This window comes from Callospermophilus lateralis, chromosome 5 (assembly GCF_048772815.1).
Source record: "Callospermophilus lateralis isolate mCalLat2 chromosome 5, mCalLat2.hap1, whole genome shotgun sequence".
Taxonomy (NCBI): Eukaryota; Metazoa; Chordata; class Mammalia; order Rodentia; family Sciuridae; genus Callospermophilus; species Callospermophilus lateralis.
The window spans coordinates 3,910,153-3,937,702 of NC_135309.1; the positions used below are offsets into that span (position 1 = coordinate 3,910,153).

Here is a 27,550-nt window from a genome sequence, read left to right on the forward strand (position 1 = left end):
TTGGAGCACACCAGTAAGCTGAGCATTACTCCCCTTTTCGACACCGTCTGAAGGTGGGGAGGCCCTTCCTGAGGCAGTGGGGCCTGATGAAACCTCCTGCGGGAATACAGATGGGGAGAAACGTGCACCCAGACAGCCTGCTTCCGTCCGCATTCTCCTGACCCTCGCCTTAAAGATGTGAGGCAGGTCAATACAAAAGACAAACTTTAGAAACTAGGACCCTCAATAGTTTATTTCTGATTTAAGGTATGACCAGATGTTTTATTGCATTTACTATTCCAGGTTAACATGGGTGCATCTACCCAGGAATAGAAATCTGGTGGTAAAATTATCACCCTTATTGGGTTTAGGGTGGAAGTGTCTTGATGTGAGCAGCAAGAGGCACCAGGCACCAGAAGCACCCGGCTGGGGCTCACCCAAGTTGAGTCCCAAGAGGAGCTCTCACAAACCCAGCCTAGTGTGGCCCTGAGGCTGGCTGCAGCTGCACCGAGTCAAGGCTCTTCCTCACCTTGCCCGCCCGCCCGCACAATCTGTCTTACAGAACAGCGAGACCAAGCTTTGGATTGTTCAAGGTTGCATTGCCAACAGCCAGTCACCAACAATTGAGAACCCCAGATACTGAACTTTAAGACTCTTCCTTGCAAAGGACAGCCACCTGGGAGTGCACAGCTGGTTGGCCTGCTTGGTGGAAGGACAAGCTCCTCTGCATCGGGAAAGACAGCAGCACCACAAGATTATCTGCAGTTTGGGGGTAAACTGTGTCCCTGCAAAATCCCCATGTCAGAGTCTTTCCCCCATTATCTCAGAATGTGACTATTTGGAAATGGTCCCTGCAGAGGCAGATGAGGTTACAGTGGGGTAGATAGGATGGGTAACCCAACGACTGGTGTCCTCAGACACAGGAGGCAGACACATGTGGGGAGCACCACACAAAGAAGGCAGTGATAGACTGCTGCTCCTGCAAGCCAAGAACAATCATCTGCTAGCAGACCCTGGCTCCAGTCCTCAGGAAGGACCAACCCTGCTGATGCCTGGACCCTGGAATCGCAGCTCTTGCACTGATGGAGTACCTCCCCTGGCTAGAAGCTCTGGGCTTTGCTACTTTGTTACTGCAGTCCTAGGAAACCAACACCACTGATAGTGAAGTGAATGCACATGAAGAACTTCACCCACTTCATGTGAGGCTGTCCTGGGGTTGGGCTCAATCAGGCAGAACAATCCCTCCTTGGGAACTGAGCTCCCCATATTCTTAGCCAGGGTGGGGGAGAAATATAAGTGCCTTTTAAATGATGACATCTCAGTTTCCATCCCAAGAACATTTACCAAAGATCTTCAGGGTACAAAGACAAGACGTTGGGGTGGGTGTGCAACGTGGTTTAAAATATGTGCTTTGCTCTGAGACCCCCCTTTCCACCCCCAACCCCTCCAGGGCAGAGGGAAAGCATGATGGACCTGGGCCCCACCACGGTTCCTGAAGAGTTCAGGGTCTCTGGGGGCTCCTGAGATGTTAAGGAACCTGGGGTGACTTGGATGACATGGCACCCATCTGTGTTGGGCCCTGACTAGGCCTTCCTCCTGGCCCATCATTCACCTGCCCAGCATCTCACTATGGGATGGGACGTGTAGCCACCCTGAACACTCTCTGTGCTAGGGCAGGAGAGGAAGGGATGTGCCATCAAGGGGTCACCGAGGTGGGGGCAGCCCAGTCTTCCTGAGGACCTGGAGAGCATCCCCGTGAGGGTGCCTAAGGCAGACGCCAAGGGCGAGTTGCACAGCAGAAACAGAAGAGGGGCTCGTTATCTGGGGAGGAGGGGGCCACCGAGGCACCTGGAGAAGTGGACACTACCTGAGAGCAGGGGACAGGAGGAGGGTCTCTGTGGGCGGTGCCGGGGCAGGGCTTAGTACCAAGGGGGCGGGAGGCACCTGGGCTCAATAGGAGTTCAGGGCCTGCTTGGAGCGCCGCTTCATGTGCAGCCGCTCATGGCGGAGGAGGTCGCAGTTCTGCCGGAAGCTCTTGACGCAGTAGCGGCACTGGAAGGGCTGACCCTCGTGCTTCAGGTGGATGTCACTGCGGTGCCGCACCAGCTGGTCGTGCCGCTGGAACAGCTTCCCACAGTCCCGGCACTGCTCGCCCAGCTTGGCCTTGCTCTTCTGCAGCAGGGCGTGCGCGTCCCCTCCCTGGGCCTCAGGCGCGCCGGGCTCCACTGTGTCCGGCTGCAGGTGTATCCGCCGGTGCGAGAGGAGGTGTGAATTAAGCCGGAAACTCTTCCCGCAGGCGCCGCAGCGGTAGGGCTTCTGGGCCTCGTGGGCCTCCAGGTGCCCATCCAGGTCCTCGCTGTCACTGAAAAGCTCCCCGCACACCGAGCACTCATGCGGCTTCTCTTGCTCCCTGCGGCTCCTCAGATGCCGGATGAAGTTGACCCTCCAGCGGAAGATCTTCCCGCAGTTCGGGCACACATAGGACTTCCTGGAGGTCTGCACCTCACCCCCCACCTCGTTGCTGTCGTGGAGGGAGGTGGGGAGGCTGCGCGGCTTCTCCGGGGAGCTCTGTGCCTCCTCTGTGCAGTACGGGCCGTGCTGTGTGTCCTCCTCCCCTGAGCTGGACAGGACGATCTCGATGGTCACCTCCTCGTCCAGGCCAGTGGGTGGGTCGCCTCCTGCTACAGGAAACCCAGGTGGGGTCAGTGGCGCTACCCAGGCTACACCCCATTCCCCCTGAGCCTTACCCAGGAAGTTTCAGGGGAGTCCATAAACCCCAGACCCTGACCTCACCCTGGGTCCACTGTGAAGCCTGAGAAGGAAAAGAAGCATTCTGCCTCTTTCCCCTCTCTCCCTCTTCCCTGCCATGCTCCCCTAACCCTCACCTTCAACCCACTTTTCCCTAGCCACAGAGACCTCTGGTCTGAGAAGGGGCACTGATCTGTGCCAAGCCTGGCCAACACACCATGTCCCGTAAGCAGACACAAGGACATTCTGCCCAGACATGACACAGGACCCTTTATGCCATAGTTGGAGTTGCCACATACTGGGCACTGGAGAGCTCCTGGAACTGCAGACGCCCCCCCCCAGCCCCCCCCCCCCACACACACACAGCCTGGCTTGCTCTTGGACACCACGCAGCACACTTCACTTGCCCTGTTATACATGTCAACTAAGGGGACCTGTCTAAGGGAGAGGGCTGAAGTGGGACCTAAGCCTGGCAGTGCCGTCCCAGGGTAAGGCTATGTAATGGTCCCAGCCATTCAGGGAGCTCTTCCGGCTCCTCTTCTCTGCTGCCTGGACCCCATGAACTGCACGGGAAGCCAACAGGTTTTTTGAGAATTTCACAGGAGCACAAACACTGCCGGCTTGGACTATGTGATCTAGAGGAAGGAGCAGTCAGGCCTCGGGGCTGCACACACAAGGGCAGCACACTGTCATGCTCTGTGGAGTGTTGTTGACAAGGAGAAGGAAGCGGACCATAACCACATTGGAGGTCCTGCCACCAAGGGCCCCAAGGGCATGGGCCAGACTTGGGTCAGTCTCCCCAGTTCCTGAACCAGGCCTTGGTCCAGGGCATGAAGGATAAAGTACTAAACCAGAGACTGTCATCTAGCCTGGAAATCCACGGGAATTTGTCTGGGCATGGTGGCACACGCCTGTAGTCCCAGCTACTCAGAAGATTGAGGCAGGAGAGTCTCTTGAGCCCAGGATTCAAGATCAGCCTGGGCAACATGTTGAGACCCCGTCTAAAATAAAAAAGAGAAATCTACTGGAATTTGCTAGGTTGGACTCCCTTGGATCCTAGGACCCATCACCCTTTCTCCCTTCCCCTCCTGGGAGGAGGGTGTGCATCCCGTGCCTGTCCTCCACTAAGCTCTGGAGGTACACCACGTGCCTGGCTGCAGCTTCATAGCTGATGAGGGATTCTGCCTTAGGATGAATTTTACCATCCCCTCCATGCCTGATTTAGGTGTGCATACAGACGAGACTTCGGAGGTGGGGTCAATGCTGTGGGTTAAGACTGGTGTTGTCACAGGGAAAATGTATGTTTTGTGTTGAGAATTAGCCCAACTGGTTTAGAACTCCTGGGCTCTCATGACTCATGACACAGCCTGGGTAGCTGGGACCTTGGCTGCGCAGTGCCTGGGTTGGGGTGGCTGTATGCTGCATGTACGAGGGGCACAGCTAGGAGGGGCTGTGGCAGGTGGCGGGGGCTGACCGTGCACCCCCACACTCCTGTGTCAAAACCCTGACCCTGCTAGCTCAGATGTGACTGTGTTGGGAGACAGTCTCTCAGGAGGTGCTTAAGCTAAAAGGAAGTGTTCTGGTGGCCTGATCAGTGTGACTGGTGCCCTTGAAACAGAAGAGAAGACATGGACAGCCTGGCGTCCACAGGTCAGGGAGAGGCCAAGAGTGGGAAACCAAGCCAAGCCCCAACCCACACCTTGGTCACGCACTTCCTGACTCCAGAATTTGGAGAAAATCAGTTTGAAAATCAGGCAGTCAGTGAGACTTGGTTAAGATATTAATAATAAGATATTAATCTCATGCACATAGGCTGACATTGCATAAAACCAGCGAAAATGACCTCAGAGTGACCCACCAATACAAGGCAGAAAGCCCCTCGAACAGAGAAGGCAGGTGATAGGAGACTGTGACGGGAGCTTGCACGACACCAGAGGGGTGTGTATGTGTGTGCACACACATACATGTATGTGGCTGTGTTTGTGCTGGGTGTGTCTATGTGTGTGCCGGGTAGTTTGTGTTTATGTGTGTGCTAGGTGTGTGTCTGTGTGTGTGCTAGGTGTGTGTGTGTGTCTATGTGTGTGCTGGTAGTGTGTGTCTGTGTGTGTGCTGGGTGGTGTGTGTACGTGTGTGTGTGTGTGGCTGTGTGGGCATGTATGTGGTATGTGTGGCTGTGTGTGTGCTGGGAGGTGTGTGTGGCTATGTGTGTGCTGGGTGGTGTGTGTGTGGCTGTGTGTGCTGGGTGATGTGTGTGTGTGCTGGGTGGTGTGTGTGTGGCTGTGTGTGCTGGGTGGTGTGTGTATATGTGTGTGACTGTGTGGGCATGTATGTGGTGTGTGTGTATGTGCTGAGTGACTGTATGTGTGGCTGTGTGGGCATGTGTGTGTGTGTGCACAGGGTAGTGTGTGTCTATATGTGTACTGGGTGGTGTGTGGGTCTGTCTATGTGGGCATGTATGTGGTGTGTGTGCTGGGTAATGTGTGTGCATGTGTGTGCTGGGTGGTGTGTATGGGGGCTGCGTGGGCATGTATGTGGTGTGTGTGTGTTCTGGGTGGTGTGTGTGCTTGTGTGTGTGCTGGGTGGTATGTGTGTGTGTGTGTGTGGCTGTGTGGGCATGTATGTGCATGTGTGTGTGCTGGGTGGTATGTGTACTTGTGTGTGTGCTGGGTGGTGTGCAGATGACTCAGTGGTCCAGTGCCCTGAATTCAATCCCTGGAAACCACCCCCCCCCAAAAAAAAAAAAAAAAAAAAACTTGCCCAGGCTAAGGTGCTGTGCCATTAGCCACAGGAAACACACCGAGAGAGCAAAACAAACATGAATGAGTGGAAAAGTGCAAAACACAACACACCACTGAGTACCAGGCAGGCAACTCACAGGAAATGCAAAAGAGAAGAGAGAGTGCTGGGCACCTGGCACATGTCTATGATCCCAGCGACTCTGGGGGCTGAGAGTCATAAGTTCCAGGTCAGCCTCAGTAACTTAGGGAGACCCTTGTCCAAAAATAAAAAATAAAAAGGGCTGAGGATATAGCTCAGAGGTAGAGCAACCCTGGGTTAACCTCCAGTACTGCACAAAAATTCAGTGGCACAGTGAGTAGTGGAGAATCCCGTGTGGTCCCAGATCAGAGGGGCAGACCTCACCAGTGTCAGGGGTGTGGGGTGGCAGGAAAAGTCATGCTGGAAGGAGAGTTGGCAGGATCCACCCAAATGAAAACAGGACCTGCTCTGAAACTATCCTCTCCTTCTCCAAGAAAGCCACACCTAGCGTCACCACAGGATAGCAGGTTCTGCATCAGAGCATCCTCAGGAAGAGCAGCACAGACTCCTATTCAAGGATGCCCGTCCACCTCCCACCAGCACCCAAGGACCATGGGAAGGACTGTGGTCAGAGGAAGCTGGGAGGGGTTAAGGAAGCCCGTCTACCTCCCATCAGCACCCAGGGACCATGATATGGGTTGTGGTCAGAGGATGCCCGTCCACCTCCCACCAGCACCCAAGGATCACGAGAAGGGCTGTGGTTAGAGAAAGCCGGGAGGGGTCAAGGAAGCCTGTCCACCTCCCACCAGCACTCAAGTTCCACAAGATGGGCATGGTCAGAGGAAGCCGGTCCACCTCCCATCAGTACCCCAAGGACTACAACATGGGCTGTGGCCAGGGTAAGCCAGGAGGGGTCAAGGAAGCCTGTCCACCTCCCACCAGCACCCAAGGTCCATGAGAAGGGCTGTGGTCAGAGGAAGCCAGGAGGGTCAAGGAAGCCCGTCCACCTCCCATTAACACCCCAAGAACCATGAGAAGGGCTGTGGCCAGGGGAAGCCAGGAGAGGTCAAGGAAGCCTGTCCACCTCCCACCAGCACCCCAAGGACAAGATGGACTGTGGTCAGGGGAAGCAGGAGGGGTCAGGATCGGGCATACACTGCCCTGGGCAGCACTCCCCCGGGCAGCACTCCCCCATGCAGAGGCAGGCCCCTCAGGAAACAAGGAGAAGCCACTCTCATGGGGAGGGATCATCCTTCCAGTTCCACCTGCTGTAAAATCCCCTTTGTGCATGTGACAGTGAACCCAGCACAATGGTCACATGCCCTGCATGGAGCTGGGTGCTAATCACACCATTCACACACCTGCCCCTTGATGATGGAACTGTCCCGCGCTCAGGGAGGAAGACCATTCCACACCCACCAGCAGTGCTCCACTGGCAACCTGCCTCAACCGCCCAGGGAGGGCCGGAGAAAGGCTTAGGGTCAGTGGTCAACGGGAGAGACCTGAGCAAACGGAACTAGGGCCAGAGACTGACAGAATGAGACTGCGAGAGTTTAGTTCCACAGCCCTGCCAAGGCATGCTTGAACACACACCTCACATGCATATGACCCACGTGTGCACACACATCTTCTAACACAGCTCACATGCATACGCCCCACGTGTGCACACATATCTTCTAACACAGCTCACACATATATGCCCCACGTGTGCACACACACACCTTCTAACACACCTCACACGCATATGCCCCATGTGTGCACACACATCTTCTAACACACCACATACGCATATATGCCCCATGTGTGCACACACCTTGTAACACACCTCACACGCATATGCCCCACGTGTGCACACACATCTTCTAACAAACCTCACACACATATGTCCCACATGTGCACACACCTTCTAACACACCTCACATGCATATGCCCCACGTGCACACACCTTATAACACCTCGCATGCATATGCCCCATGTGTGCACACACATCTTCTAACAAACCTCACACACATATGTCCCACGTGTGCACACACCTTCTAACACACCTCACATGCATATGCCCCACGTGCACACACCTTATAACACCTCGCATGCATATGCCCCATGTGTGCACACACATCTTCTAACAAACCTCACACACATATGTCCCACGTGTGCACACACCTTCTAACACACCTCACATGCATATGCCCCATGTGTGCACAGATCTTCTAACACACCTCACATGCATATGCCCCATGTGTGCACAGATCTTCTAACACACCTCACATGCATATGCCCCATGTGTGCACACACCTTCTAACAAAGCTCACATGCATATGCCCCACTGTGCACACACATCTCCTAACACACCTCACACGTATATGCCCCACGTGTGCATACACACCTTCTATACACCTCACATGCATATGCCCCACATGTGCACACACACATTCTAACCCACCTCACGTTTATGCCCCACGTATGCACACACACCTTCTAACACACTTCACATGCATATGCCTCATGGGTGCACATACGCATTCTAACACACCTCACGTTTATGCCCCATGTGTGCACACACATCTCCTAACACCTCACACATATATGCCCCACGTGTGCACACACATCTCTGAACACACCTAACATATATGCCCACGTGTGCACAGCCGCATTCAAACACACTTCACACATGTATGTCCCACGTGTGTACACACTTCTCCTAACACACCTCACATGCATATGCACCACGTGTGCATACACCAGTGCAGTAGCACGTGCCCATGTGCCCCCTCACCTGGGCAGGTGCTCTGGGCGAGCACCATCTGCTGGCAGGTCTGGAGCTCGGGCACCTGCAGCTCCTCCCACTTCCTTCTTTCTTCCATGGGGAATGGCTGCAGGCTGGGAAAGTCTTTCCAGAGAAGAAAAGGAAAAGGAGATTCACCAGGCACTGCACCCCGTGGAGGAGGCACCTGAGCAGATATAGGCTACCGCCCTCCTGGGCCAGCCCCTATGGCCACAAGGCAAGGGGTGACATCACGACCTGGTTCTGAAGCTGGATGGAACCAGTGTGGATCCTGGTCCTGCTTGCTCATTTCTGTGGTCAGAGACAAGTGACTAGGTCACTTCCACGTCCTGTGCTGGGTTTGCTGCAGACCTGCGACCCTACCATGCTGGAGTGGGGTGGGGCATACCTGTTCCTGGTGCACACATCCACAGTGGCTCAGTGCCAGTGCTAGGTCCCAAGGGGGAAGGAGGCAAGGGGACGCTGTGGATTCTGTGCAAGTCTGGCTTCACAGTGTGGAGGCAGAGGAGGCAAACCCAGCATGTGCAGAACTCCAGCCTCTCCCTCCCCCTGGGTGCCCTCACACCCCTGCAGGAGGAGGGCAGTAGCAGGATGGGACAGGCAAGTGTCCAGAAGGCCCTATCCAGAGAACTCCCTGCCAACCTGGCCTGCTATGGACGCCTGACCCTCCACAAGGGCCTGGGATTATCAGCAAAACCAGGAGATACTTACAGGCTGGGCAGGGCTTGGGCTGCAGCCGATCAGAGCTGGGAAGAAGCTGGGAAAGGCCCAGCTCTGGCCTTCCACCTACTTCTGGAATGGTCACTCACCTAAGTAGGAGACCTGTGGCTCCTCTTTCCCCTGGAGGTCCTGCAGCTCTGGAACCCGGGGGCCGTTCTCCTCTCCCTGGAGCAGATCTGGCTGGGCTGCTGGGTCGTCTGCTCAAAAGAGGGCAGGATAGGCCTGCATTAGCCATCTGCTCCTGCAGACAACCAGGGCAGGCTGCACAGGGGACTCCCCTTCAGGCCCAGAGGGAGGAGGTGGAGGGAGGCCGTTGGGAGAGCAGTCAGGGATGTGCAGGGTGCACACGTGCAAAGGCCAGAGCAAGCAAGGCAGCAGGGGGCATGCAGCCAAGGCGGGCCTGGGGCTAGGGCATGGCTCTGAGGCGCACAGGAGGTCGGAGGAGACGACAGGGTGAGAATGGCCGGAGAGCCGAACACTGAGATCACGTCCTGTGGGGCTCTGTGGGAGGGAAAGCCAGGCGAGCCTGAGCAGCAGGGGCAAGACAGCAGAGCAGTCAACCAGACAACAGTCTGTGGAGTCCCTGCACAGGTGACCCCGTGAGGCTGGAGGGTGAACAGGGTGCTCTGATGCAGACCTGCCGCCTGATCCTCCGGGAGGAGGCTGGCCTTAGGGAGAGAGACCTCAGGTTGCGCGGCCTCGGTGGGGAGGGGTTAAGCCTTACTCGCAGGCATGGAGACCCCGTAGTCCTCCCCAATGATGAACTCTCCGTAGAAGCCCGTCTGGGCGGGGTCGAGAAGGGACCAGTCCTCTTCCGAGAAGCATAAAATCATGTCCTTGAATGGAGAAACCCGGTTCTGAAACCACAGGAGAGCAGGGGTGGCTCAGGGGGCGCTGGTGCCCTAGTCCGTCAGGCCGCTGGGACGCGACACCACAAGCAGTGGAAGTGAGGTCTCACAGGTCTGGGGCTGGACGCCAAGGCCTCAGCAAGGCCTTCATTCTGGGGCACAGGGTGCGCGGGCTGGAGGGTGGGGAGCTTCCGGGGGAGCCCCTCAGGTGTGTGCTGTTTGTGTTCCCACCGTGCAGACTTCCTCCGAACAGAGCCACTCCAATTTGGCTAAACTGACAGGATCTTGGAATTCCTCAGGCAAAGGCCTTGCCTACAGTGCTCTTAACCTCAGAACCCTCCTCTTTTGAGAAGGCCAGGCTTCCCCTTTTGGAGTCATGACAGGAAGGCCTACATCTTTCCCTTGTGGTCCAATTGACTCCAACTGCTGAGGGGGCAGTTCTTACATGTCCTCTAAGCTTCCTAAGGTTGTTACACAGAACTTACTGTAATAAAACCCACTCTCTGCAGCAGCAGTAAGGAGAGCCAACTTCCACCTTGGGATCCAGCCATGGGCTGGGATAGCTCAGTTGGTAGAGTGCTTGCCTCCATGCACAAGGCCCTGGGTTCTATCCCCAGCCCCTGGAAAGGCCCCTCCAGGTGCCCTATCTAGGCTGGAATGCTCAGTGGTACAGTGTCTGCTTAGCATGTGAAAAGCCCTGGGTTCCATCCCCAGCACTGCAGAGAACAATACGCAGACAGGTACTTCTTCAACTGTCCCCTGTGCAGACCAAGTCAAGGGGACTGACCACAAAGACATGAAAGGCAGCCTGGGACTGTGGTCTCAGCTTGTTCCTGTCTGCAGAGCAAGACAGCACCGTGGGCCACGGATGCACTGAAGGGTGGCTCAGGAGTGGCCAGCCCCGGTAACCTACTCACACCTGCCTCTGTCTGATTCTGACTGGGTCTCCCACCCAACACTGGTGAGTTCCTTCAAACTTTCCTCTGGATCCAAACAACCCATTTTGGATAGGGACTGTTGGGCTGCAATCTTCCATGGTCACCAGGGAAGGAGGAGGGCTCTCCTCCTCAGGGATAGCCCTTTACCATGGTGTTGGGTAAGAACCCTTCCCACCACCTTGGCAGCATTGCCAAGGACACTGCCAGTCCCCATTCAGGAACTGGGGATTCCTGACCCAAAGCTGCCTCAGGTAACTGAATCACTCATTTACATACGGCGATTAACATGCCTTCCCTATGTAACTGTGTATGCATCAGTGTGATGACGCAGAAACCCATTAAGAAAATATCAGAAGCCTTCTCCTCGGGCGCATCTCTAAGGAGGAAGAAGAAAGAAGCAGGAGGTGCCTGTTTGGTGATCTTTTTAGTTGGTTATCAGAAAGTTCCTGTTTAGAAGACAGCACGTTGGCAGAACAATTCCACTCTGCCTTCTTTCAACTGTTCTAATCTCTACATGCTGTATCTTGACAAAAGCCTGGACTGACCCTAAGAAACCTCTGGAAAAGCAGGAGCCCGTCTTACTGGGTGTGCTCGGTCTCTGCCCTCTTGTGGTCCTAACTGGACTAAAAGACACCTTACTGTTGTAATCTACAAATTTCCCCAAACCATAAAAATAAAGTGCTTCATACAATTTATTGGAAAATATTTCAAAATAGAAATTTTGTGGAAGAAAATACTTATGAGGGAGAAACCAAAAAGAAACAGCAGATCACGCTTCAAAAGTCTACCCCTTGCCTCTGGTTAAATTTCTGAAGGAGATGGACGAGATGGGGGTGTTGAAGAGACAGCTTCCAGTGGACGTCCTCTGGACCCTTGGACTCCTTTCCCCCTCATACCGGCTCTTGTTTATGATTCAAACCTAGGAATGGGAGTGACACAGTGGACACACACAGGCCACTGTCCAACTAGACCACCAACTCAGCACCAGGATTCCGCCCTGGGGACGTGTATTGTGTCTGGAGGCTGCTTCTTGTCACAGAGTGGGGCAACTGCTGGCATGGGTAGAACCAAGGATGCTGGTTCATCCTGACACACACAGGACAGCCCCACACCACCAGAGATGTGGCCAGGACAGCGCCACCGCCTGGACGTTGCTTCACAACACCCAAGAAACCCAGCACTGGCTAGGAACCCAATTCCTTCCTTCTTGTATCTTCTGCGGTGCTGGGATGGAACCCAGGTCCTCACGTGTGCTAGGCCAGTGCACACCACTGAGCCCACCCTGGCCCTCTAATGCGTCCTGAATAAGATGGCATCACTTTTCCAGGGAACACCAGCTGCCAGAAGTTGGCCAGGGCACTGTGAAGCAGTCCATGCTAGAAATTGCCGGGCCAGAGTTTCTGAAGGGGCTGGAGAAATCTTGCTGAACACAGACTGTGTCCAAATGTCAACCGTCGGAACACAAATGAGATCCGACAGTCTCCCTCATGTTCAATTATTAGTGTGGTCACTTGGTTATGTAAAGCCTCATCCAATTAGAAACAATCAGAAGAAGCTGCTCCACAGGTCATGCACATGCATGGGAGGAACTGTGTGGGTGAGATGGTGTGTAGCACGAGGGCAGGTGTGACCCAGCAGACCCGGGATGCTCCCAGGGATGTGACTGGTGCACAGCGAAGATGCCTGCAGATGGAAGGACAGCACTGCATCCCGGAGCGTCTCACCCCTCGAGGGGACAGCATGGCAGTTTGGTGTATCTTTAAATGACAAACTCTCGTTACCTTCACCTTGATATTTAAGGTTCCTTTGTGCCAGGGGGCCTGGGTTTAGTGCACTGAACTCAATGAACGTGTCCACTGTCAGAAATTACCATGGCTGCGACCTTTGCTCTGTCAATAATGCTTAGGGTTTTTCCAGTATTTTCCATTATGAACAACAGCTCCATGAGCTGTCCTGCCTGTCTCCCCTCCCCGTTCACTCCCACCCTGTTCTGAGAGCACACTGCCACCTGCCACTGCCTGCTGCCACCTGGGCCACCATCCCAGGTTTGTTGGCCAATCGTGTTTCAGTTTCATCTTTTTGTAATGCCTGTTTACCTTCTTGGTGTACATTTCTATTTTTCTCTTCTTCTTTTCCTGTGGAGTTGCGGTGGACCCAGGACCTATCCTGAGCTCCACCGGTGCTCCACATCTCAACCACACCTCCTGCTAAGCTTCTATTTTCTAATGGGTTGCTTTGCTCCCTTTTTTTTCCCAAACTGGCTTATAGTTTTGTGGCTATATTTCACTATTGCAACAGAAAGGATAAAACTATTTTAATTTTAAAATTCAAAAAATATTTAAATGTATTTAAATCATTTCACAGTCACATAAATAATTGGTCCTACTAGTGACACAGAATAACTGCCAGCAAGTGTTTAAGAGGTTAGTGTGGGATTGGGATGCAGCTCAGTGGTAAAGCCCAGGTTTAGTGTGTGAGAGGCCCCTATTCAATTCCCAACACCAGAAAAAGAAAAAAGAAAAAAATTAACATGGAAATTGGTAATAATTTTGATAAAAGCTCCAAAATCAGAAATGTAATTTTGAAACAAAAATAGACTAATGGGGGCCAGGGTTGTGACTCAGTGGTAGAGTGCTTGCCTAGCATGCATGAGGCCCTGGGTTCGATTCCTGGCACCATATAAAAATAAAAACAAATAAAGGTATTGTGTCCATTTACAACTAAAAAAATTTTTTTTAAAAAATTGACTGATGAAGAAAAGAAGAAAAAGTCCAGAAAAAAATTGATGCAGCCCTCCCTGAGCAGTGAAGTGGCAGCCCGGGTGGGCTGGAGCATAGGCTGTAGCTGCACAGAACCCCCACACCAGCATGGACCCAAAGGTGGCAAGCCAGGACGGCGGGGAGCCAGAGCCTGCCAACCTGTTGCGCTTGGCACATGGCCTGTCCCAGGGCAAGGGCCCCCTCCACGGAGCACCACAGCCAGAGTCCCCAGCTCCACTTCAACCTCTGGTTTCCTGACCAACAGGAGAAAACAAGTGGGGCCACCCTGATGGCAGTTCAGGCTCAAAAGTTCACCAACAGTGTTGGTGCTTTTCCAAATCAGGATCAGCATGAGTTTGGACCAACAGCACTGACCCAAGTGCTATATAAACCCCAGACCAAGACACCAGGTGGCAAGCAGCTACTAGGTCCCCTCTCACCCCGTGGGAGTTCTAACTCTATTCTTCACACAACACTGAGAGCTGAAACAGAGTGGCCGTGGAGAAGGAACTGGCTTTGAGCTGATGCCAGCAGGCCTCCCCTGCTGTGATTAGCTGCTAACAACATTTAAAATGGGTCTTCTTGCTGGAGAGGCCTGCAGCTCGCACAGAGCACCCTTGAGCAGAAGTGGTGAACCTGGCTCCAGCTCAAACCCTGGTTTCATTGGTTCACATAAAATAAGTAAACCAAAGGGCATGGAGGCGCACACCTGCAATCCCAGTAACTTGGGAGTCTGAGGCAGGAGGATTGCAAGTGCAACCCCAGCCTAAGCCACTTAGCCAGACCCTGTGTCTAAATAAAAAGCGCTGAGAAAGAAAGGAAAAGAAAAGAAAAAGAAGAAAAGAAACAGCACTGAGCACAGACAACATAAATTAATTTTAAAAGCTTGGAGAAAGCCTACTTTCTCAGCCATAGGGCCCAGAGGGGCAGCCTATCAAGACAGACAATAACCAGAACATTCCAGCTACACAACCCAGAATAACACAGTGGCCTCCCTTCACCTGCACCCACACAGCAGAAAGAGTCAGACACACACTCCATCAGGGCCCTGCCTGGTGGCCCTGAGGCCCAGCAGGGAATGGGACATCCATCCCTGCAGGTTGGTAACAGTCCCTAGCCCAGTCTAGCATCAAGCTGCACTGCCACTTTAGCACTGCAGAGCCCAACAAGAGCCAACTGTCCCTCAATGGCATTAGCACATGGGGCACCCTTCCCTTCCATGCTGTCACAAAAACAAACCAGATGGCTTACTGAAGGTGTGAATGGGACCCAGAGTCTCCTGAGACATGTGTAGAGGTGTCAACAGAAAATCCCTCTCCACTTCAAGAACCAAGCTCTCAATGAGAAAAGAACCGCCAGAAGCCACCCCGAGATGACAGAGGTGCCGGAATATCTGCAGACATTGGAGCTGGGATATGTGTAGAACGGAGGCAAAATGGCAGAGGGATTCCCAGAGGGAATCCAGGCGGAGGCCCCCTGCAGGACTGTTGGGGAGCACAGCAGCCAACCTGAGGACAGACAGGCAGACACCAGGAGCTGAGAGGCCTTCCGTCAGGAGATGGTGGGACTGGAAAGCACCTGGAGAATGTTGCCACACGAGGCTTTCAGAGGACTTGGGACAGAGCCATAAACCTACAGACGCCAAACCCTAACCGGCCGACCTGAAGAGATGCACGCCAAGACCCAGGACAAGAAGACACGAGGCTTCCGAGTGACCACAGAGCAGGGGGGCCCTGCCCAAGGCAGAGCCCCTCAGTAGAAGCCACCTTCTCATCAGAGGCCACGCAGGCCAGAGGGAGGTGGCCGAACTTCCCAGTGCTAAGAAGCTGCCAATGACGAATCTTTTGTGCGTGTGTGTGCGTGCGCGCATGCGCGAGAGAGTCGACACGCGAATCAAGACACAGCAAGACACCCAAGTGCATACCCATAGTCCTGGGGTCTAAATACAGCGACGCACTACCACTGAGCCACATCATCAGCCCTTTTTACTTTTTATTTAAAATAGGGCTTCACTAAGTTGCTGAGGCTGACCTTGAACTTGGCCATCTTCCTGCCTCAGCCTGGGAATTGCTGGGGTTACAGGTCTCGCCTGGTTCAACTATGAATCCTGCATCTGATGAAAATGTCCTTCAGGCATGAAGGGGAAATTAGGACATTCCCAGATGAAGAAGCAGTAGGTAAGCTGGTCACCTGCAGACCCACCCTAAAGAAACCATTAAGGAAACAATGTAAGAGTGGACCATGGGACACAGAAAGGAAGAGTGTCCACGAAACCATGAGCAGACACCACAGGTTTCTTCCTCCCATCTGTGGAGAACATGTGCTGTATGGAGGCAGGCGCTCTCTGCAGTGCTCGCCTGAGCACAGAGGGCACATCTAGGACAGCCCTGCTGGCAGAGGGGCGGTAGAGGACGCGAAGGGAGGGAAGCCTCATGCTTCTGTCAAGCTTGTGAACAAGAACCCAGCAGGCTGCAGCATGCTGCCAGGGAGCTGCAGACACACTGGACCACACGCCAAGACGTCAGAAGAGGTCCACAAGAGGGCCCAATAGCCCACAGGAAGGCAGGAGAGGGAGAGCAGAACAAAAACAAGTCTGGAAATAATAATGTAACAAAGTCTCAACACTCGAATGAAGACACAGCAAGCGGGCTGGGGTAGGCTCTGCCCCTGGAGCGCTTGCTTAGGTGCTCGAGGTCTAAGGTTGGATCCCCAGCAGCACAAACCAAAAGAAGCCAAAGAAATAAAACAAAAAGGCCCCCCAAAAGAGAGCAGCTGACAGAATGGATTAAAAAAAAAAACGTGATTCCACAGCATGCTGTCAAAAAAAAAAAAAAAAAAACATTTTAAATATAAGGATAGAGCAAGAAACAGCAGATTCATGGGAAAAGGATAGAAAAATTACATTGTGGGATCATTTATTAAAAGAAGAAAAGCTGCATAAACACTAGATAGGGTAGGCTTCAGACTAAAAAAAGATTACCAGGGAAAGAGGGACGTCATATTGTAATAACTGGGCCAGTCCCAGAAAGCACGGTGTCCATGTGCCAACAAGAGCTGATATGACACTCGAGGAGAGCCTGACTGAAGAGGCCACCGGGCACCAGCCTGCACACCTGGAACCCCACTCCTCTGTCAAGAGTGAGGGGCTAGCCAGGTGCGGTGCACACCTTAACTCCAGTGGCTCAGGGGGCTGAGGCAGGAGAACCACGAGTTTGAGGCTGGCCTCAGGAACTTCACAAGACCCTGTCTCAAAAATAAAAATATAAAGGGCTGGGGATGCGGTTCAGTGGTAAAGAGCCCCAGTTCAGTCCCCAGTAGCCAGGTTACAAAAGGCAGGGCATCCAGCAACGGTCTGCCCACACTGACAGAGCACGTCACCCACCACAACCAGAACATTCTTCCAAACACCCCAGAACATATGCCAAGGAACCGAACTCTTGGAGAGAGGGAGTAGGGATCTCGAAAGTTTGAAAAGAAATGAAAGCATACAGCAAGTGTGTTCTAATTAGCAGAATCCACAGCAGAAAGATATCAGGAGAGTCACCACGTCCTTGGGATTAAACAACACATCCCAGAGTCCTTGAGTTACAGGAAGGCATAGGGAAGTGAGAGGAATGAAGGAAATGGGAACTCCAAAATGCAGTTTGTGGGACAGTTAAAACAGTGCTGCATCCCCAGCCAGATGGGGTAGTGCACACCTGCAAACTCAGTGACTCAGGAGGCTGAGGCAGGAGGACGGCAAGTTGGAGGTCAGCCTGGGCAACTTAGCAAGGCCCTAAGTTGCTAAGTGAGGCCCCATCTCTAAATTAATAAAAATTAAAATGGGGGAAGGGGAGGGGTTGAGAATGGGAAAGATAGTAGATTGAACCGGACATCACTTTCCCATGTTCACATAATAACGCACGACAGTATAACTCCACATCAGGTACAACCACAAGAATGGGAAGTTATACTCCATGTACATATGGTATGTCAAAATACACTCTCCAGTCATGTGTAATGAAAAAGAACAAATTAAAAAATAATAGAAAAGGGCTAGGGACATGGCTCAGTGGCAGAGCACCCTGGTGTTCAGGCCCCAAGACTGCTAAACAACAACACACACCTTGCTCTGCTAAAGACCCTGACCTCAGTAAGGGATGCAAGACCAGTCACAGAGTGGAGAGAGCATTCACAAAATGCACATCCAATGGAGGATGAGTACTGGAATATGTAAAGAGCTTTGAGAACTCAAAAATAGGAAACTAAAGGGTGTAACTTGAGATAAGCAAAGTCAGACACAGGTGGTTCCAGTACAGTCAGCTAGCATCCTGAACCTCCGTCCTTTCCTCTCAGAATGGCTCAGACAGCAACAGGGACAGCACCAAGTGCTGGCAAGGCATAGAGGACCAGGCTACCTGGACACAGAAGTGGGCAGGCAGCCCTCTGGGAAGAATATGGTGGCTTCTCATAAAACCCAGTGTGCACTACCACGCCCAATAACTGCCAAACACCAAAGTCCACACGCAGGCCGTGCACAACTGTGCGTTGTGGCTTCACACCAGAGGCTCCTGGACAGGTGGACGCTAAAGAAACCCTGGGGCTTCCACGAATGAAGACGACCACTCAGCAAGGGCAGGAACACAGTGAAGGTCACACACCATAGGAATCCATTTCCATAACACTCCTGAGACTAAGTGTCTTCCCGAACACAGGCCCTGGTGGGAATGGGGGTGGGCAGAGCAGGTGGCCCTGGGGCAACAGGAGGCTCCTGGGTGAGGTGAGTGTTCAGTACCTTGCATGTATCCTAGTTTGCTCCTGGACTGTCCCCACTGCTCCTGTGCTGAAGGCAGGTCCCCAGCTGGTGGTGCTATTGGGAGGTAGTGGACACCTTGGCAGGTGGGGCGCAGTGGGAACAGGTGAGTCACCAGTATGGCCTTGAAGGGTGGACTGTGTTCCCAGCCCCTTCCCTCTCTGCCTCCTGGTCGCCATGAGTGCAGCAATGGTGCTCCATTATACCCTCCCAGCTGTGACCACCTGGCTGCAGGGAGCCCAGTGACCTTGGGCTAAGACCTCCTTCCATGGCATCTACCCAGTGCTTCCTACAGGTGGCCTGGCAGTCAGCATGGCACTCAGGATCACAGGGGCAGGGGAGGAGCGGGGCACTCTAAGCCCAACCCTGCCCATTCTGGTTTACCTGGGCTCAGGCTAAATTTCCTGTGTGGCAGGCAGCGAGCTGGCTAGAGCCCTGGGAAGCTGCCCTGGAGTGTGGCTTAGACACAGCGACACAGGATTCTCAAGGACTCCTGCAGAAATCACTTACCGGGGGCAGCTGGAGGGTGGTCACCTGCTCTGCATCCCCCATGCTCTCCTCCTGAAGAAGGGAGGTGTCTTGCGGAACTGAAAGAGACAGGGGCAGGGTGTCCTGAAGGTGGCCAGGTCAGGCACTGCCACCTCTGGAGCTCCCTGGGACTCCTCTGCTTCAGTTGCGGTAAGCAAAGAAAATCCTAAGAGAAACGCCAAAAGGGCGCCGCTTCACGGTGCTTTTCTAAACCTTAGTCTTGCTCTCGCCTACAAAACGAGGGTCCCAAGATGATGCGCGTGAGAGGCACTTTCCAAGCACACCGACTTTGCTTTCTGGAACTCAGCACCACCAACGATTAGCTGTCCGACCTCTGGAGGTCCAGGGACCTCAGTTCTGCCTCTACGATATGGGAAGCAAAGGTTAAAGCTTCTTGGAGTGACGGCATCAGAGAGAACTGATAGCATCACAGGCTCTGCGGAGGCTGAGGCAAGGGATCACTTGAACTCTATGGTGCGCATGTGCGCATGCACACACCGGCATGCACACACTGCCGGCAAGGAGGACTGCCGGCAAGGAGGACTGCCGGCAAGGAGGACTGCCTGCAGCCCTGGTGTCACATAAACTACTGTTTTTATAAGTCTGTAAACTGCCACACTCCTTAAGAAAGACCAGCTAGCTGAGGGCTGGTGAGCATGGGGAAGAAGAACTACAGAGCGGTCATAGGGCAGGCAGTGCAAGGGTCCTCAAAAATTTAAAAATGACCACGGAACCATGCAGCAATCCCTCTTGTGCACGCCCAGGGGAACGCAGCAGGCGCCACCAAGAGAGAAGGCTCTCAAGTGGACTGCAGCAGGGTTCGCCAGCCCAGTCCGACCCACTAACATGACGGACACAGAAAATGTGGTTCCCACACAGTAGGATTCTGTTCACCCTTAATGTAAGCAGCTCCTGTAGCTGTGTCATAGATGAACTGCAGGACATCACACCAACTGAAATAAGCCAGGCACTGGACAGAGCTGCAAGACCTTGCTTAAAGTCATCCAAGCAGTCCCACTCACAGAAGCAGAGGATATAAAAGGGTCATCAGAGGCTGCAGGAGGGCTGGGGCTGCGGGGGTCAAAGGGTACAGGCTTCAGTTAGCCAGAGGAACTCCAGGAGACTGGTGTACAATTAGTACAATGTATCACACATCTGAAAGCTGCCACAGGAGAAGTTACTAAGTGTTTGGACCAAGGAAAAGAGGTAAGTAAGTATATGCGGCAATGCAAATGTTGATTAGCTTAATTATTTTACAATGTATCAAGGTGTCACCTTATACTCCATGAGTTTAATATGTGCAGTTCCTGTCAATTTAAAAACAGAAATCAGGAGCTGGGGGTGTAGCTTAGTGGGAAATTTAATAGACATGTTGGTTGTTTTTATTGGAAAAGCTTATTAAAATGCCACTTATTATAAAGCCACTTGTACACACCACACGAATGTACACCTGGTTTTCCACTATGACCACAGAGCAATGTGGCAAGTCCACCCAGACAAACCCATACACCAGCCATCCTTCAACTCAAAGCTGCCACACCTCCCGTGGTAATCAGCCCCACAATCAGCTGAGGACTGAATGTGCAGTGGTAGGGGGCAGACGGGCACAACAAAAGCACATCTTATTGAACTGTTCAGGGTGTTTTCTGCCATTATTCTCTAGACCATGCAGTGTCACGATAATATAGCCTTTGCATTTCATTAAACGTTATAAACAACCCAGAGGATTTAAAGTACAGGAGGACATGGCTAAGATACATGTAAATCTGCTGTTCTTGCCAAGCATGGAGGAGCTCGCCTATAATCTCAGAGACTTGAGGGCTGAGGCAGAGGACAGAAAGTTCAAACCTAGTCTTAGCAATCTAGCAAGGTCCTCAGCAATTTAGCAAGATCTTGTTTCAAAATAAAAAATAAAGGGAGGGCTAGGGTTGTGGCTTAGTGGTAGAGCACTTGCCTGGCATGTGTGGCACTGGGTTCAATCCTCAGAGCCACATAAAAATAAATAAACAAAATAAAGGCATTGTATATATCTACAACTAAAAATATTTTTTAAATTTTAAAAAATAAACATAAATAAATAAATGGGGCTGAGGATGTGGCTCAGTGATTAAGCACCCATGGGTTCAATTCCTGATACAAAAAAATAAATAAAAAATAAAAATGGTGCAACCAATCTGGAAAGCAGTATGGAAATTCCTTACAAAACTTTAAATGGAACCACCATTTGACCCAGCTATTCCACTCCTTGGTTTATACCCAAAGGACTTAAAATTAGCATACTGTAGTGATGCAACCACATCAATGTTGTTTACAACAACTCTGATTCACAATAGCTAAACTGTGGAACCAATCTAGAATGCCCTTCAATAGGTGAATGGATAAAGAAACTGTCATGCATATACACAATGGAATATTACTCAGCATTAAAAGGAAATAAAAGTATGGCATTTGCAGGAAAATGGATGGAATTGGAGAATATCATAATAAGCAAAGTAAGCCAATCTCAAAAAACCAAAGGCTGAATGCTCTGTCTGATAAATGGATGCTGATCCATAATGGGAGGGGGATGGGAAAAATGGAGGAACTTTGATTGGGTAAAGGGGAGGGAGAAGAGAGGAGGGAGCATGGGGGCAGGAAAGATGTTGGAATGAGATGGACATCATTACCCCAGGTACATGTATGACTGCACACATGGTACAACATACATCAGGTACAACCAGAGAAATGAAAAGTTGTCCTACAGTTGTGTACAATGAATCAGAGTGCATTCTGCTATCATATATATCTAATTAAAAGAAATAAATTAATTAAAAATAAATATATATAATGCTGATCTGTATAAGAAACCTGAGCACCCCTGGGTTTTGGCAGCACAAAGGGGTTGTGGAACAGGAGCTACTTTGTCAAGGAAATAGTGGTTATGAGAGCTAAGAAGACATGGTCAGGCGGGCACTGTGATATAGTCCTGAAATCCCAGTATCTCAGGAGACAGGCAGGGGAATCATAAGTTCAAAGCCAACCTCAGCACTTTGGCAAGACCCTGTCTCAAAATAAAAAATAAAAAGTGCTGGGGATGCAGCTCATGTAGAGGACTCCTGGTTCAATCCAATACCAACATAAAAGGTGCCATGGCCATGCTGAGTTCAGGCCACAGGCAGTTCCTGGTAGTCTGCAATGACAAAACCCACAGATAGGCACAGGTTCAAAGAGATGAGACAGCTCAACCTGGAGGATTGCTACCCACCAAGAGGTCCCTCTGAGACAGCCTAGAAGACACCCTTACGAGATTGATTCAGTTGTTCTATGGAAGGACACAGACCTTATTAATAGTTCACAGCTCCTCAGGGACAGAAGAAAGCAGCTGTCATGAGAAACCATCACCTTAACAAAAACCCAAGCATACAGGACAGGGTTGCGTACCCCAGCTCATCCCTTCCGTGCCCCATGGGCTGCATACCTGGGTCCTCGCTGAGCTGGTTTGGTATTCTGCTGAGGATCCCCAGGCCCTGAGTTGGGGCCATGGGCTGGCTATCATGACTTTTAGTGAGGTCACTCTGGGGTTCTACTGGCCGCCGTTCTTGCTCCTGGTCTGGAGGGCCATCCCCATCGTCAATCACCACAGGGTCTTCACAGTGCTTGAGCTGCAATTCCAGAGGGAACTTTTCAGAGCCAGGTGGAGAGGACCCTGGCCTGGGTCAGGCTTGTGGGCTATGCAGAAGTTGGGGAAGACCCTGTCCCCTGTGCTGCTGACTGAGACCCCACAGCTAACCAGCAAAGGCTTACCCTGGGTTTTGACAGGACTGCATAGGACATTAGGAATTTTAGAGAGCAAAACTTACTTTCCTAGAAAACCAAACTGTATTCTGGGCCAACCAAAGTACATGACTTTAGATAAAACTCTTCAGCCCTGGTCAGGGGTACAGGACCCCAGCAAAAGCTTGAGCACAGGGCTGAGCTTTCCCTCCCCTGTGCCCCTGCTCACCCACTGCCAGGGTCTCCCCGGCTCGCGTTCCAGCGCCTCCACAGCAGCCACCGCCTGCTCACCACTCTCAGGTTCCTGTGCCCGCACCCAGCTCTGGATCTCCCGAGGCAGGATGGCCAGGAACTGCTCCAGCACCAGCAGCTCCAGGATCTGCTCTTTGGTATGCCTCTCCAGCCGTAGCCAGCCCCGGCATAGGTCCCAGAGGCGGTGCAGGGCTTCCCGCGGGCCCGCAGCCTCCTGGTAGCGGAAACGGCGGAAGAGACGCCTGGAGGACTCAGGGCTGGGAAGCTCTCCCTGGGGGCCTGGGTTTTCTCCAGGAGGACTCTTCATTTTCCTGGGCTCCTCACTCTCCTTTGGAGCCAAGACTCTGGGGCACAGGGCTGTGGGCATGATGGGATTTGATGGGGGTCAGCAGCAGAAGACGACCCTATTTCCAAACAGAAATCACTGGCTTTAATGCTGTGGTCTCCTTTGGTTGTTTCTGGGGGTAATGAGGGGAAAGTGAAAAAGCCCACAAAGACCAGCCCTTCAGAGAAACCCAAGGAGTGTCATCATGGCTGGTCCTCACCTATGGGGACAGAAAGAAAGGTACCATCTCCCATCAGTCTCAGTTCATGTGCTTTTCCCCTAAACAGATGATGACAGACAAGCCAAGAATCCTGAGAAAAGTGGTACATTTAAACAGGAACTGGTCTTCCAACCATCCCAGACCAAGGGACCATGTGCGGAATGGGATGTAATGAAGGCTGCCAGGTACCTTTGGTGGCCAGGTCCTCCTGGAGAGGACCTGAGATGGATGGTGCGCCAAGCAGGTCTTGAAGCTTAGGAGCTTAAGTTGCTCTCCTTGTTCTTGAGACCTTTACAAAATGACCTGGAAAAACAAGGAGACACATGCATTTGAAACACATTCAGGGATGGAAAACAGATTCTGTGGTGCTGGAGGGCTGACCACCACTGCTGGTACTGGATGGACCCCAAGAGCCAGAATCGGCCTTGGCAGAGGCCTACACTGGGAGGTGGGGGAGGGAGCATAAATAAGAAGGCACCCAGGCAAAGAGGAAGCCACACATCGTTTCCAAGACAAACCTTAGACAGTTTCCCAGAGAGACCTTCTGCTCAGTGGACAGGTGAGGTGGAACATTTACCTGAACATACCTTGACCTTCAACCCTGCCTCCATCCCTTCTTTACCTTAGTCCTCTTCAAACCCTGCTCAGTCCATGGTACAGCCTTCCTCCATGGCCCTTCCACAGTCAGTATGAAAGAGGGGGACTCTGGGAGTGTGGCCCTAATCCCTCAAGGAACCCAACTCCACAGGCTGTCACACGAGTGCTCCCTACACCTCCTAGGCTGCTGAGCACACAACCCAGCTGACACAGGGGCAGTGGTCACTGATCCACACCTTGAAACATGCACATCTCCCCCTTGTGCCCTTGGGTCTCTGTGATCTCAGGCATGGTGGCTTCACCCCCATCTGGTGAAGTTCTCAGCTGGGCAGCACCCTAACCTGAGGGCATTCAAGGCAGGCAGAAAGACAAGCGAGTCCAGAACAGTAACAAATCAACTGAGTGCACCAGAGAAACCGGTCTCCGGACTTCTTTGCTTTACAAAGTAAAAATATAGACGCGCCCTTGACCACAGAATTTGGCTGGAACCCATGACAGCTCTCCCCACCACCGGATTCCATTCAGCCACTGCTCCTTCCTTAGGAACCCCTTCTGAACCCTACTGGCTCCTCTCGGGCCACACATCACCTACCTGCTGGGTCCCTGATTACCAGGACAGCCCCTCTGCTGAGACCCTAGGGCCCACCCTCAGCCTCCAGTCCCTGCCCCCTCGGATCATCTCAGAGTCTCTCGGTGGCCCGCACCTGGCGCGCGGGAGGCTCGGGAGCACAAGCCTGATGAATGAACCCACGTTAGTCGGGGGAGGGTTCCCGCGGGGGCGGGGCTTGCTTAAAGCAAGTTCTCGGAGGAGGGACGAGCGGGGTCCGCAGAAAGCGAAGAGGAGGGCCTTTTAGGCCGAGGAAGCGGAGGCTTTCGCTCCTATACGCCTCCAGCACAGCCACCTCGGGGCCCCTCACCTGCAGCCCGGGACCCCGGGCCGCGGCTCCGTCCTTCCCGCCGGGTCTCCGGTGTCCTTGCCGAAGCGGGCTCAGTGCATGGGCCTGATGGTCTCCGGCCGTCGGAGATCGGCCTGCGGACCATCCAGAGCTCCGTGCTAGACTGGAAGCTCAGGGAGGCGCCTGGAAGGCGACGCGCGGCCTCAGCCCCGTGCGCGCGCTGCGGGCGGCTCTGCGCGGGCCCTGCCGGGGCCAGCCGCTCTCACCGCCGCGGTGGGTCCCGCTGGCGGCCGCTCAGGCCCCTCCGCCGCCGAAAGGAAAGGCCGAGCCCTCCGGCTCCCTCCCCTGGGACACTTCCTGCTCCGCTCTAGGACCGAGGAGGTCTCCGCATCTCAGTGGTTCGCTCCCCCGCCCCCCGGCCGAGGTGTGCGCGGGGGGTGACATCCGACACCCCCGGCCCAGCCGGCCCGCGCGCTCGGCCCCGCCCCGCGGCGCGCGCCCAGCCCCGGGCGCCGTCCGGATTCCGAGGGCCTGCTTGGGCGGGCGCTGGGCTCCGCGGCTCCCTGGGCCGGCCGCGCCGGCCGGCCTCCCCTGGGCGGGCGCCTGGCGCACACAACTGGCACCGGGCAGGGGGCGCGATGGGCAAGGACCCGCGAGGGTGCGGTCCGCCCCGCTCCGCGCGCGCCCAGGCCCGGTCGCCGGCCGGGGGCTGTGGCCCTCCCTGGGCGGGAGCGGGGTAAGCAGAGGCGCGCGGGTAGGCGAGCGCGGCTGGTCCAGGGCACGGTGGGCAGAGGACCCGCGCCGGTGTGCTGCACCGCGGGCTGCCGCGAGTCTGGAATAGCCGCCTAGGGGTTCTTTCGGATGCTCTCTGACTGGGGCGTATGGACGCCTGGTAGAGCTGGCCGAAAGCCAGAATTGGGGTAGGGGGAGTGAGGCACTAGTCCTTGCCGCCAGGCACAACCCCCTTCCAGCCAAAACCTTTAGTCCGAGCGTGCCCCTCCCAGGCGAGGAGGGCTGGAGAAACTCAGGACCCCTCCCCTTGTCCACTGTGCGGCACGGAAGGTATCAGCCCGTGCCTTCCATGCTGGCGCTGATGTACAGTTGCACAGTTTAAGGACCGCGGTGCACCCGAGGACCCTTGCGAGCAGCGGAATGATCATGGGGAGTGCTCAGACACTCTGTGAAGCTAGCCTGAGTGAAGGTAACTTGGTGCAAATGGCAGAGAGAGGACTAGTGAGGGGCAAGCAGAGCTAGGGCCTCGGACCCACAGACAAGGCACTACCCTGAATATAGTCTAGATTCTCAGATGGATCTTCCCGGAGTCATCCTTAATTATTCAGGCTCCAGAGTTTCGGAGAAGGCCTGTCCCCAGTTCCAAACAGTTCTCATGACCCTTTTTCATCTGCCCAGCAATGGAGTTGGACTCTTCCACGGACCGAAGGCAGAGAAAATTCTTCCAGAGGATTGCTACTCTGATTTTCTTCAGATGCTATTTCAAGGACACAGGTGTTATGGGACAGGTTATATGGGCAATGACCAAACAGACTCCATTTTGCCCGGCGACTCCATGTCATGTAAGAAATGCTTCTCCCTTGAGAACACCCCAAGGGAGTGTGAATAAAGGTCCCATCTCAAGCTTTAGGATCCACTCCGTGATTTAGTGCAATCTCACCATAACACAGGGAAGAAAACAGTTCCTCCATTTTCTAAGGCCTGGCCATGTAGAAGTAGGGGAGAAGGTTACTGGGCTGAGGACCCGTACATTGGCTGCCTCTCTCCGGTCATTCCATGAGCCACTACTTGCCAGAGTTGCTAGTCAAATGCCCAGATTCTGCGACTTTAGCAGGAGATGGACCAAGCAAAGGAGAGATGTTCCCTGAGGACAGCCAGAATCTGGCAAGGCCATCTGGAGATCTTACTCCTCCTCTGACATGTGGACTCAGCATTTGCAGGATTCAGGCACACCCACCTCAGAAGCATGGGCCAGGAACTTTGGCCTGGAGGAGAGGCATGCAGAGGAGTCGAGGATCATCAGCAAGATCCGGGAGGCTTAGGTGCTTTAGCAAACAGCACAGCCTTTGATGCTTTGCTGAGGCCTGCTGGAGCTCCTGCCTGTGACTGGCCCAGGAACCGCTGTTGAGTGTTTGGGAATCTATGCGCATAGCCATGCCCCCTAGAGCCCCAAAGCAAATAAAATGCTGGGCTCAGAGATTGCTGGCCCACAGCATTTGGTTAATCCTCACTACCCAAGTCAGTTTCTTGCCCACCTGATATTTCCTTGCATAGGAGTCCCTCTCCCCATTAATCTTTTGTGGCTCTGAATATGCCCTTACTTCATGGTTTTTTGTTTGTTTGTTTGTTTTTTGTTTGCATTTGAGTCAGGACTCACTCATCAAGTCCTAGCCAGCCAGGTGATTTGAGGCCTGCATCACCTCTCTGTGCTGCAGTTTCCTCATGCAGAAACAGGAATGGTGTTGATGCTGACTGCCTCATTTTGTGATTGTGTGGGTCTTTCTGTCATTCAACACAGGTGTGCAGAGCACCTACTGGGCACTCCAGTGCAGGCCCTGGAGTGATGCTCTGCTGCAGCCTGCTGGAGCTCCTGCCTGTGACTGGCAGGAACTGCTAGGCACAGCTAGCAACCCTGGAATGG

General features: G+C 53.3%; 1 protein-coding gene across 3 annotated transcripts; it reads right to left on the minus strand.

The window, feature by feature from the left end:
* Nucleotides 1-205: 205 nt before the first annotated feature.
* On the minus strand, nucleotides 206-25,197 carry Znf496 (zinc finger protein 496). 3 transcript variants are annotated; one of them, XM_076856273.2, is made up of 9 exons: nucleotides 24,919-25,197; nucleotides 23,594-23,707; nucleotides 22,837-23,263; nucleotides 22,312-22,495; nucleotides 18,837-18,913; nucleotides 9,714-9,846; nucleotides 9,079-9,186; nucleotides 8,261-8,374; nucleotides 206-2,657 (listed from the first exon to the last, which is right to left on the minus strand). In XM_076856273.2, exons 3-9 carry the CDS (start codon nucleotides 23,224-23,226, stop codon nucleotides 1,930-1,932), a joined length of 1,734 nt encoding a protein of 577 aa, XP_076712388.1. In that variant the 5' UTR covers nucleotides 23,227-23,263; nucleotides 23,594-23,707; nucleotides 24,919-25,197; the 3' UTR covers nucleotides 206-1,929. The 3 variants fall into 3 exon arrangements, with proteins under 3 accessions (XP_076712388.1, XP_076712386.1, XP_076712387.1); XM_076856271.2 differs by having other exon boundaries at nucleotides 206-2,660; XM_076856272.2 differs by lacking the exons at nucleotides 23,594-23,707; nucleotides 24,919-25,197 and adding an exon at nucleotides 23,405-23,465 and having other exon boundaries at nucleotides 206-2,660.
* Between the last annotated feature and the right edge of the window lie 2,353 nt (nucleotides 25,198-27,550).

What these genes read in the sequence shown, in the direction of transcription:
- Znf496 (XM_076856271.2), bottom strand. Translation starts at nt 23,226, where the DNA reads ATGCCCACAGCCCTGTGCCCCAGAGTCTTGGCTCCAAAGGAGAGTGAG. An exon ending in CGGGGAGACCCTGGCAGTGG is followed by an intron (nt 22,496 to 22,836) that starts GTGAGCAGGGGC and finishes CTGGAATTGCAG; the next exon opens with CTCAAGCACTGTGAAGACCC. An exon ending in GCCACAGGTCTCCTACTTAG is followed by an intron (nt 8,375 to 9,078) that starts GTGAGTGACCAT and finishes TTCTCTGGAAAG; the next exon opens with ACTTTCCCAGCCTGCAGCCA.